This window comes from Schistocerca americana, chromosome 3 (assembly GCF_021461395.2).
Source record: "Schistocerca americana isolate TAMUIC-IGC-003095 chromosome 3, iqSchAmer2.1, whole genome shotgun sequence".
Taxonomy (NCBI): domain Eukaryota; kingdom Metazoa; phylum Arthropoda; class Insecta; order Orthoptera; family Acrididae; genus Schistocerca; species Schistocerca americana.
Genome location: NC_060121.1, coordinates 672,332,916 through 672,346,119, shown reverse-complemented (window position 1 = coordinate 672,346,119; position 13,204 = coordinate 672,332,916). Strand labels below are relative to the sequence as shown.

The 13,204-nt window shown below is 37.9% G+C and overlaps 1 protein-coding gene across 1 annotated transcript in view; it reads right to left on the bottom strand.

Annotated features, from left to right (window-relative positions):
- LOC124606309 (death-associated protein kinase dapk-1-like) overlaps positions 1-13,204 on the bottom strand; it is a 305,618-nt gene that overhangs the window by 43,633 nt on the left and 248,781 nt on the right. The window contains exons 19-21 of the mRNA XM_047138290.1: positions 12,437-12,595; positions 5,030-5,344; positions 461-736 (exon numbers count right to left, since the gene is read on the bottom strand). Coding sequence (XP_046994246.1) covers positions 461-736; positions 5,030-5,344; positions 12,437-12,595 — 750 coding nt within the window. The remainder of the gene's footprint in view (positions 1-460; positions 737-5,029; positions 5,345-12,436; positions 12,596-13,204) is intronic.

Sequence of the window (13,204 nt, the reverse complement as noted above, 5' to 3'; positions counted from 1 at the left end):
GAGAAGAGTGCTAGAGAAGTGCCCCCTTCAAATACGGTGACTAATGGAGGTGCAGACTAGGATGGCAAAAACGCCACAGGACCTAAATATTCCTCCAGAACACCTTATATTTGTCCCTGCATTTTCTAAACCTCTGATTGTTCCATCTCTGAAACTATCTTATGTCCCTCGCCATCTCCTTTTCCTGTCATTTTCCTCCAAACTGCTGTATGTACATGTACCACTCTATAGTCTTGTAACAAATATCCCTTTCAACATACATTTCATCACTGCTGTTGAACAACATCTTTCTATCTCTTTCCTTCCTCACATTCTTCAATTACCAAATATGTCCTCCTGCTCCCCCGTTTTGCTGTCTCACTAGTATCCCATCCTCTCCCTCTAACTTAATAATGCTAGTCTGTGTTACATGTACATCTGTGTGTTCAAAATTTGATATACTTCAACACTTGACAGTTACCTGATCAATAACTGCCAGCAGCTCTTCTAGCAAACAGAAACAAGCCAGAGCTGACCCTGGAGGTCCCCGCACCTTCAGTTCAAGCCATTCATCTTGACCTAAGCCACTCTTGCTGTCACTATCATCATCTTCATCACTGTCATCATCAATTTCCATCTCATCAATTAGGACTGCTTGAGACTCTACTGCCCCTGTGCATAGTTTTGAGCCATTCATCCACTGGTAGAGGTCTGTGTCTGGATCACTTAACTGCTGTGTGCAGCGCCTCAGTTGAACCTATAAATACAATGAAAAAACATGGCCTTTTTTTATACAACAGAATTAGGTAAGTTAACGGTGTTTTTACATGTGAATAACAGTTCTGGTGAATGCAGTTGAAGTGCACAGAACATTTGTAGTACAAAAATGTGCCATATGAACCAGATGCAGTGTTATATCATGAATCACTGTAGATGATCCTTAAATTGAAAGCATAGTAAAATCTACCACCATACAGTATCTGCCATTGACAAAATTCTGTTGTTCAAAAGGAACAGTGCATCAATTTAATGAGCACATGAATATGTGGCAAACAAGTTCTATTCAATTTTAAAACCCATGTGGTTGTGCTTAAGTGTACATCTTCAATAGGTTTTAGATTGAATGCAATCAGTTTTGATGTGCACATCTTCAAAGGCAAGCTGAAGCTTTTCTCCCCATGAATTACTTCTCTTTCCCCACAAGAATATGTAATATTGACTTAAATGTGATTTTTGTAGCCTTACTAAAGTGAATGGAACTTAAGAAATTCAGCCACAATAGTACAATTAGGACTGCTACTAACTGAATCATCCTGATTTGGATTTCCTATGGCTTTCCCTATTATTTCAGAAAAATACCTTTATCATTCCTGGATCTCTCAAATTAATTCAGACAAATACCATGATCATTCCTAGCAACATGCCTTGGTCATTATACTTTCCATTTCATACCCCTTATTAGAAATAAAAACTTGTACAAAATCATTATCATCACCATTAATATTATTCAATCCATTTAATTCTTGGTTCACGTAATCCAGAGAAACTTTACATATTTGTCTTTGAATGACACGACACTGTGGATCAATGGCACAAAGAATAAAATAAATGTACCTGTCAATATTTCTGCTTTAAAGAATACTGGAGAGGGGGAGGGAGGGGGGGGGGGGGGAAGGGGAACGGTGGAAGAAGGGACAGGCAAAGAGAGGAATTCAGGTGTTGGTAGTGTAGATGTAAGACACAATGAAGATAATTTGAATAGAAACCACTAAACAATACATCAGATGTGATCCACAAACACGCAAATCCTGTGACTTCCTATCAATAGTTTTCAATATACTTTTAACAGTTATTAACAGAAAAATACTATATATACACTATTTCCACTTTCACTGACTTGTAAGGGCTGGACAATTTTAGGAAGATATAGGTAGAGTTGAGCAATTTAGCTCTATTCTAAATTTGTTGACTATGGGAATTTAGTTAGTTTGTTTGTCTCATGTTCCATGGATTATTTGCACAATAAACCGTATTATTTTGTACATATGCATACACGCTGATCTATTACATTTTTTTTAGACATACAGATGCGAGTCAGCAATTCCTGCCCACCACCTTTTACACATTACAACAATAAAAATTCTTCTATGGAATACAAGGAGTTGTTTTGAAGAAACCTTTTTAATTTATTTTCAGTTTCACTTTACTCTCATTACAAAATTCATATCACTGGGCAAGAGATCAAAAATTTTGTTTGCAGCATGTAAGTGTTTGGTCCACTTCCACTACTAACGACAATGTAAGTAATGTTTTATAAATTGTAAATGGCATTCAGTGCTAACAAACAGTTAAGTCTACATGATTTACTTTTGTACACAATACTTCTACACAACAGCTGACCACAGCATGCCAAACTCCACGTGTGTCTGGTGTGCAGCTTTGCTCATAATTTCCCAGAAGTCACATTTCATTTAGTACTATGGTGTGGCATTTTTCGATTGGCACAACTCTCTTTACTTCAGCAGAATTGTGGAGTCAGTGCCATTTACCCTTCACTATTTGTTTGTAGCATGAAGGATGTTCACAGGTTCAGTGGATGTTTGCACAAAAGGAGGCAGTTTAGCACTCTGTTGCCATGAACATTTAAAAATGAATGGGAATAACAGAAGAAAGGATTAGAATTATCAATATCTATTACGCAATCACATAGGTGGTGGGTATTGCAAATTTGTTATGAAACGATATTAAAAGACCACACAGAAAGAATTTAAAGATTTAGACAATGAAGGAGCAAAAAATGACAACAATCGACAGATGGGATTATGGTTCATTATGTCAAGAAGCACTTTATGCTAAATTTGCAGCTTGCAGTAAGTGAGGAAAATGGTGGTATGAACAGCAAAACTTATGAAGTCACACACATTATTCCATCGTCAGTTGCGACGGTCTTCATTGGAATTAAACAAAGAGTATGGAGAGTTTATATATTACTGTGAAGTATGTTGGTTAAGTAAAAGTGCATTCCACAATGATTTTTCAATTTAAAACTTACTATTGTTGAATGTATGAAGGAAAAAGGAGAGAAGGAATGAAAATTAAAACATCCAGAATGGACTGCCAACCTCGCATTTTAAGTGGACTTCAATGCACAGTGTGCATAGTAAGACACTACGTTTGAAAAGAAAATAGTGTTATGAGAGAGAGCGCCTTCTGATAAACACAATCCACTTTCCTAAGATCACTGCCTTTAAAGAAAATGTGAGGTTTGAAGAATTCATTGTGGCCTTGAAAGAATTACAAAGCACAGTCTCCTCAACGTTTTAACAACACTGTCAGTCTTACACATGTTTTCAATACGATTTGCCATTTCAGTTGGAAGCACCTCTGTGCATGTGTGGATGTAATTGACTGACCTGCAACGTAATTATTCATTTTAATAACAAATCCTTTTTGTGTTAAAACTGTCCAGGATGTCTATACTGCTTACCTCAGGAATAGCTTCCATATCTCCATATTGATTGAGATATTTGTGAGAAAGACCTGTTTCTGATAATGAAAGTAAATAAGTCAAGATTATGTAGCAACTTGAGCATGAAAATCTATGAAATTTTCTGTGTATGTCTATATGCCAACAATATGTACTAAATAAAAATTATACTATGTCTGCAGCATGCCAAAAATAATTAAATAATAATGAAAATCTCCTTCTCATCCCGTCTGGTAAGTTGTCACTGGCCCGGGGTTCTGGGTGGCTTTTCTGAACTGTACTCATTTCCCTAAAACTCTCTAGTCCTTTTCCTTTACCTCTCTTCCTTTTGCTTCAACTCTTCTAACAGAAGGAGGAGCCACTGGCTCCAAAAGCTTGTAAACATTAAATCCTTTCGTGTGTGTGTGTGTGTGTGTGTGTGTGTGTGTGTGTGTGTGCGCGCGTGTGTGTGTGTGTGTGTGTCCCCTGCCACGGCATGGTGAGTAGATTTTTTATCTATTCATTTACATCATATTAGCAATAATTGATTATTTTCATTGAAAATTTGTTTTGTTTCTGATCTATGTTGATGATAAATGTGGAATATAAAACAAAGTAAGGTGCAGTGTGACTGCAATGCCATTCAAATGTGGCATGTTCACAGATTACCCTCATCTCCCTTCTCACTCTCATACAGTGCAGAGTGAGGAAATGCATAGCAAAAGCTGAGCGCTATGGTAATCGTGCCCAGGCATGGCCTGTGAGCTGAAATCTTGGCTGCTCCTGTTATAGACCAAAGCAAAACAAGCAATGACCTTCGATGGGCTTGCAGTAGTCTTTGATTTCAAATTTGGCAAGAGCCAAAGAAAATTTTTTTCTGCAAAAATTTTTCTCATTTCTGGTAAGTCACAACCCTGCAATTAAGGGAAAAAGTGAAATGCGTGGCCAGGAAATTTCTGTCACTGGAATTAACTGCTCGCAGTGTGGCTTCAGCTGCCAGAGACTGCAATCGTGTGTGTGAGTTGCGTTTGCGTGAGCGTCCATGCGTGTGTGTGCTCGTCGGTGCTTGTGTGATTGTGTGCATGTGCATGTCGTCTATTTTTGACACTGGCTTCAATGGCTGAAAGCTTATTTGTAACAGACTTTTTGTTGTGCCTACCTATGAGTCAGCATCTCCACTATATGGTTAGTAGCAACTTTCTTTTCATAAAATTGTTACTGAAAGTAAGATACATGACCAAAAGTGGTCAAACATCAAAGAAAATAAACTGAATAAAGCTCTGTATAAAGAAATATGTTACATTTTTGAGATATAAAGAATGGAATAAGGCTGACAACTGCAACAGGAAAGGAGGAAGGGGGAAGTGTATGATTGTAGACTGAACAGAGATGCTCATGGGTCATTGGGGGGGGAGCTTAGGCAACCAGCCATTCAAATGTAGGTTGACAACCACTATAAGAAATATTTTATATCTGGTTAACTTTACAGTCATTATACAATAATGAGAAAGTTACTGACAATGCAACACAAAGTTACTTCAATATAACATTAAAATTATTGAAACTAATTAGGATGTAACTAACCTGGAAACGGGGAAACAGACAGCGTAGCAGACATGATGAAGGAGCAGGTGCACGAAGGCGTAAGCCTCCATAGCAAGTGGCATGGTAGCGAGCATCCCACAAACCATCTAAAGTCTCAACAAAATTGAAACATGGAAATTCAAATTCTGGTTCTGGTTCTATGTAAGTGGCACAGCTGGACTTCACAGTAGGATCTTCACATTCACTTCCACTACAATCACAATCTTCAAATTCACCAGCAATGTCTTCATCTTCGTAACACCGAGCGCAAAGCCCTAGGGCCTCCAGTACTGGCAGTACATCTGACGCAGGTAGCTAGGAACGGAATTAATTCTGTTCAGAAGGCACACTTGTAGCTGAAGATATAAACGTAAGTTGACCCAAAAGATAGCCTAGATATAACAGCTTACTACTAAAAACTGTGTGATAACAGGAAATTGTGGATACAGTTTTCAATGCTAATTTGCAGAAATTGCATTATTGTACTGCCTATGTGCAGTAGTCACCAATAACTCAAATTACATGGATAATAATGTATACATCAATGCAGTACAAGGAGTTAGCTATGAATAAATTCCTTAGTTGCTTCTTAAACTGTGCATTATTGATAGCTAAACGCTTTTAAGGTTTACATGAAAATTTGTGTTCAATATTAATAAGACATCTTTCTGGACCATAGTGACTGATTTCAAATCTTTCCCCTTGTCAAAGAAATTTAAAAACAAATGATCGGAGGCTAGAAAATAGGGATTTTCATCATTCCAGATGATATGCACAACACTATTCATGGAACATTTAAAATGATAACGCACACATTGTATTTCATGGGAAATTTGGTATGCCCCACACCCTGTTATTTCTCTGTAACACAACTGGTGTATGTGAGACAGAAAGTGAAAAGGGATATCTTGTCGGAGATGTAAAATATCTACTTTCTTTATATTTCTTTTTATTTTTTTATTTTTTTGTGGTAGTTTACTTCATTCTGTGCATGCTTGTATCAATTTAAATATTTTTTTTAATCCAACAGGACTCAATGATATTATTAAAAGCAATCAATGTCAGTCTTCTGAAAAAGAATGTCTTGACATTATCAGCAAATGGTCTGACAAGAGGCCCCTTTTCTAAATCTCACAAATGTCTATGCAATGTTTCACAAAATAGTACCTTCTAAATTTTATACGCATTTTAAGTAGCTCAGAATAGCTTAGCATAAAAGAAGAACATTTTGCAATGACAAACAGGAGAAGTGCTCCCTTTTATATGAGAGTTATAAATAGATATTACCAATTTACAGTTTGCAGTCCTGAAATGCCAGCTGACAGCTAATGCTACTGTAGCAACAAAAATCTACACCTACAACATGTGTTAAATCTGCTGCTGCTGCCAGAAATGAAATGGGTTGTGCTCAGAAGCAGAACAGAGCAGAAAGGAGTTAATGTTGAAACAATTTCATGGAGCTCATGAAATTATAGTTGGTGAGCAGCCCTCACAAGTGTGGGAGGCAAGCTGTGGGCCCTCTGAAGACAAGGTGATGGATTAACTTTGGAGAAGTGATCCTCAGTAAACAAGAAAGTTGTTCTGCCAGTATGAAAAGCTCTGAAAGAGTTTGCAAGTGTGTGCTTCTGCACAGGCATTAAATTCTGCTTAGTCTTCCTGTTTTTTTAGGCATCTGTCAAAGTTAAATGAATATGGAGGTTGAGAAGGTACTACCTATGGGGGTGTGGAGTCATTAGCTACCTGAAGATGGTATTTAATCAACCAGGTAGATTTTATGAGGTCCAATTGAAAGTAATAAATGTCATTTGTTGCCATGGAAACTCGAAGTTTGGTTTTCTGGTGTATCTTTCACTCCCTTTTACTTTGAACTTCACCCAGTTTTGTTTTTTAGGAGGCTATAGGTGGAAGTCATTTGAAATCAGACGGATGCAGTGTACTGACCAGTTGAGGTGTACATTTGCCAATCTGTTGGTCAGATCTGAGAGTCTTTCTGAAAGATTGCTGCTGGGAATTTATTAAAGATATAGGGGTAGTGACAATTTTAATCATGTCTCGTAGGTCAAAGTGAAGCTGCTGACTTTTATTTACACTGTGTGAATAGTGCAGCGGTGCAGATAAACATTCAGGTCTGCCGACAAATGTTTCGGAATAAATTTGCAGAGTTAATTGTCACATCATTTGTCTCACATGCTGAATTTCACTGAAAGATTGTGTGGATGTCTCAAGTGGGATTTCGCACAATGCCATGGGACCTCCAAGGATGAAGCAACAGGAACATTTTGAATGGACAGTTTTAATTATACAAAGAAAGTACTACTTGCAAACATTCTTTCCTCACATGTAGAAATTCTCACTTTCTTAGTAATCTTCCTGACACTGGGATCCACATGTGCAACATCTGTATATTACCTTAAAATCATTTCCACAGAAAATATGGAAAGAATGCACAAAAAAATAATTGAAAGTTTATGTAGAGCAGAACTGTTGTATGACTACATGGTAGTTCTTGTGGGGTAACCAATAGCACAAAACCCACTATGGAAGCAATCGAAGAAAATAATGGTTACCTGATAATTTCTGACAGGCATCACATAATAAAGTCCTCACATTGTAGGTTTAAAAATATAAAACATACATCTCCATTCACCCCCTCCCCCAAAGAACCATGGACCTTGCTGTTGGTGGGGAGGCTTGTGTGCCTCAGCGATACAGATAGCCATACCGTAGGTGCAACCACAACAGAGGGGTATCTGCTGAGACGCCAGACAAACGTGTGGTTCCTGAAGAGGGGCAGCAGCCTTTTCAGTAGTTGCAGGGGCAACAGTATGGATGATTGACTGATCTGGCCTTGTAACACTAACCAAAACAGCCTTGCTGTCCTGGTACTGCGAACGGCTGAAAGCAAGGGGAAACTACAGCTGTAATTTTTCCCGAGGGCATGCAGCTTTACTGTATGGTTAAATGATGATAGCGTCCTCTTGGGTAAAATATTCTGGAGGTAAAATAGTCCCCCATTAGGATCTCCGGACAGGAACTACTCAGGAGGATGTCATTATCAGGAGAAAGAAAATTGGCGTTCTATGGATCGGAGCGTGGAATGTCAGATCCCTTAATCGAGCAGGTAGGTTAGAAAATTTAAAAAGGGAAATGGATAGGTTAAAGTTAGATATGGTAGGAATTAGTGAAGTTTGGTGGCAGGAGGACAAGACTTTTGGTCAGGCGAATACAGGGTTATAAATACAAAATCAAATAGAGGTAATGCAGGACTCGGTTTAATAATGAATAAAATAATAGGAGTGCGGATAAGTTACTACAAACAGCATAGTGAACGCCTTATTGTGGCCAACATAGACACGAAGCGCACACCTACTACAGTAGTACAAGTTTGTATGCCAACTAGCTCTGCAGATGATGAAGAAATTGAAGAAATGTATGAGGAAATAAAAGAAATTATTCAGATAGTGAAGGGAGAGGAAAATTTAACAGTCATGGGTGACTGGAATTCGGTAGAAGGAAAAGGGAGAGAAGGAAATGTAGTAGGTGAATATGGATTGGGGCTAAGAAATGAAAGAGGAAGCCGCCTGGTAGAATTTTGCACAGAGCATAATTTAATCATAGCTAACACTTGGTTCAAGAATCATGAAAGAAGGTTGTATACATGGAAGAATCCTGAAGATACTAAAAGGTATCAGATAGATTATATAATGGTAAGACAGAGATTTAGGGACAAGATTTTAAATTGTAGGACATTTCCAGGGGCAAATGTGGACTCTGACCACAATCTATTGGTTATGAACCGTACATTAAAACTGAAGAAACTGCAAAAAGGTGGGAATTTGAGGAGAACAATTGACAGGAATGGGGGAAAGAAATACAGTAGAAGAAGAATGGGTAGCTTTGAGAGATGAAGTAGTGAAGGCAGCAGAGGATCATGTAGGTAAAAAGACGAGGATTAGTAGAAATCCTTGGGTAACAGAAGAAATACTGAATTTAATTGATGAAAGGAGAAAATATAAAAATGCAGTAAGTGAAGCAGGCAAAAGGGGATATAAACGTCTCAAAAATGAGATCGACAGGAAGTGCAAAATGGCTACGCAGGGATGGCTAGAGGACAAATGTAAGGATGTAGAGGCTTATCTCACTAGGGGTAAGAGGGATACTGCCTACAGGAAAATTAAAGAGACCTTTGGAGAAAAGAGAACCACTTGTATGAACATCAAGAGCTCAGATGGAAACCCAGTTCTAAGCAAAGGAGGGAAAGCAGGAAGGTGAAAGGAGTATATAGAGGGTCTATACAAGGGCGATGCACTTGAGGACAATATTATGGAAATGGAAGAGGATGTAGATGAAGATGAAATGGGAGATACGATACTGCGTGAAGAGTTTGACAGAGCACTGAAAGACCTGAGTCGAAACAAGGGCCTGGGAGTAGACAACATTCCATTAGAACTACTGACGGCCTTGGGAGAGCCAGTCCTGACAAAACTCTACCATCTGGTCAGCAAGATGTATGAGACAAGTGAAATACCCTCAGACTTCAAGAAGAATATAATAATTCCAATCCCAAAGAAAGCAGGTGCTCACAGATGTGAAAATTACCTAACTATCAGTTTAATAAGTCACAGCTGCAAAATACTAACGCGAATTATTTACAGACAATGGAAAAACTGGTAGAAGCCGACCTCGGGGAAGATCAGTTTGGATTCCGTATAAATATTGGAACACGTGAGGCAATACTGAACCTACAACTTATCTTAGAAGATAGATTAAGGAAAGGCAAACCTACGTTCCTAGCATTTGTAGACTTAGATAAAGCTTTTGACAATGTTGACCGGAATACTCTCTTTCAAAATTCTGAAGGTGGCAGGGGTAAAATACAGGGAGCGAAAGGCTATTTACAATTTGTACAGAAACAAGCTGGCAGTTATAAGAGTTGAGGGACATGAAAGGGAAGCAGGGGTTGGGAAGGGAGTGAGACAGGGTTGTAGTCTCTCCCCGATGTTATTCAATCTGTATATTGAGCAGGCAGTGAAGGAAACAAAATTTCATGTGGAAGAAATAAAAACTTTGAGGTTCATCGATGACATTGTAATTCTGTCAGAGACGACAAAGGACTTGGAAGAGCTGTTGAACGGAATGGATAGTGTCTTGAAAGGAGGATATAAGATGAACATCAACAAAAGCAAAACGAGGATAATGGAATGTAGTCGAATTAAGTTGGGTGATGCTGAGGGAATTAGATTAGGAAATGAGATGCTTAAAGTAGTAATGGAGTTTTGCTATTTGGGGAGCAAAATAACTGATGATGGTTGAAGTAGAGAGGATACAAAATGTAGGCTGGCAATGGCAAGGAAAGCGTTTCTGAAGAAGAGAAATTTGTTAACACCAAGTATAGATTTAAGTGTCAGGAAGTCGTTTCTGAAAGTATTTGTATGGAGTGTAGCTATGTATGGAAGTGAAACATGGACGATAACTAGTTTGGATAAGAAGAGAATAGAAGCTTTCAAAATGTGCTGCTACAGAAGAATGCTGAAGATTAGATGGGTAGATCATATAACTAATGAGGAGGTATTGAATAGGATTGGGGAGAAGAGAAGTTTGTGGCACAACTTGACTAGAAGAAGGGATCGGTTGGTAGGACATGTTCTGAGGCCTCATGGGATCACCAATTTAGTATTGGAGGGCAGCTTGGAGGGTAAAAATCGTAGAGGGATGCCAAGAGATGAGTACACTAAACAGATACAAAAGGATGTAGGTTGCAGTAGGTACTAGGACATGAATAAGCTTGCACAGGATAGAGTAGCATGTACAGCTGCATCAAACCAGTCTCAGGACTGAAGATCACAACAACAACAGCAACACATCTCCATTTATCACTGAAGTGAAAATGTATATGATGTGTGAACAATGAAGTTGCACTAATAATAATGAATAATTAACATATTTGTAAATTTTACAGAATTGTAAATATAGGGGTGGTACATCATGTAATTACACATGACAATTGCCTAACATTTAATCTGAAACAACCAGCATATTATCGAACTTGTGCTGTGTCACAGCCTTCCACAATTTAAACATGTGAGCAGAAGCTGATCTTATTAGATAATGTTACTTCCTTAATGCACCCTTTTACAAAAACAATTACAATCACTGTGTTTATTTGAGCATATAAAGTGCTGATCTCAATGGAGCCTACCTCTTATTAGCCAAAATCAACAACTTGTGATGAAGCAAGGTGGGTAATTTTTTCTTCTCCTCTAGTTTTGCCCTCTGCCTCCTTAAAATTCATTTTTTTCATGTCTGCCTAATTACCATTAACATACATGTGTATAATCTGCATTTTCATAAAAGAAAAAGGTTGGCCCCCAGTTTTAAAGAATATAACACCAGATCTAATTTTGTGCTTAGTTTTATGTACGTAATTGATTTTCTAATTTATTTTGACTATTCCTAGTTAGTGTCTTTTGTTATAGTGTGAAATCAGTAATTGTTTCATAACTTAAATTCTGTTGTTGACTTATAAACAAATATAAATATGGTACTAATTGTAAACATTTGGAGGAACAACTAATAGTATTCTTAAAGGATCTATTTGGCTCTAATCGAAAATACGTTAGCCAAGCCAGCTCAAAATTCCGAAGTAATTTCCAGTTTCGTCAAAAGTATTGTTCGCATAACTATATTTGTTAATTTCATAATTTAAACAAATAATGGCTTAACCCTTGTAGTAGAAGAAACTGTTAAAAAGAACCAATTTTTCAATTTATGCAGTTAATTGAAGGAGTTAAGTTTTAATTGTAATTTCTGTAAATTAAACATTGGACAATGTGTAATTTCAGTGCCTATTATTGTTGTTATATATACGGGCACAATGTTTGGTCCTGAGACAGTCAGTCCACGGTCGAGTTTCAGACAAGAAACCTGTGTTGGTCAGAGCAGCAGCAATGCATCAACTTAACTGTGAAATAAGTGTAACACAATTAAGTCATGTTAAAACAATGACAGTGTCTGTTCAATTTATTTGAAAGACTGTGAAATCTGTGGTTAGGCTTTTACTGCTCATAGATGTTCAACAGTAAACTATTGTAGCAGTATGTGGATGTTTGCCTGCAACTTATTAATGAGGCTTATCGAAAGTTGAACAATAGCGCGCTGGTCATATAACTGTGAATTACTGGGGGGTGGCGGGGAGGGGGTGCGAACAGTGAAAGTAAAGGACTGTGAAATGCAAATGTGCACCTGTTGGCTACATCCTTTAAAGTATTCAGTATTGAATTTCCATCCCCCCCCCCCTTTCCCATTTTTCAGTAAGTATAGCAACACAGTACATCGACATTAAGGACAATCAATGACGAAATAAAGCAGGAGAACATCACAAACCTAAGTACAAAAGTTACATCTTACCTGTGGAACAGCTGCTTGGAAGTCATGAGAGGAATAGCACCCTGTTGTACGAGCTTTCACGAGGAAGTCTGGTGAAAGTAACTGGCCTATTAACTGACCCAGCCAGCGAGGGCTCAAAACCACCAATTCGTCTTGAGCAGGAGTACGCAGCTGGACTATCTGCAAGAAATGAAACTGGTTTTCGTTGTACTCACTCTCTCTCTCTCTCTCTCTCTCTCTCTCTCTCTCTCTCTCTCTCACTCACTCTCACTCTCAGCCTTTATATCAACCTCTCTCTTCATTTTCATAAATTTTCTTTAAATTTTATGGTCTCTCTCCCTGCTCTCCTTTTCCCTCCAGAGTCCATGCATGCATCATGCAACTTCTCCTATCCTCCACCACCAAAGTGACCTATTTGTCAAAAATCACTGTTTCCATTTCCGCATCTGTCATAAAATTTCGAATCTCCAAACCTCAGAAACTAGTGTTCACTTGAACTCTTTTTTTCTCATCAGTCATTTGTGACTCACATATTTAGAATATAAAGTTTTGAAAAAAGAAATTAGCATTTACAATTACACCCTCCAGTTACAACTTTAGAGCAAAACATAATATGTCTATGATTACACAAAGAAGGCAGCAACTATAGCTGCAAAGCTTGATAAAACGTATAGACTGAAATAAGGTTTTTTTTTTAATGTTTATGTTTAATTGCGTGTTAAACACAGAACTGGAAATTTTGACAAAAACTGAGAAAGAAAAAATAACATACTTCACAATAAAGTATGA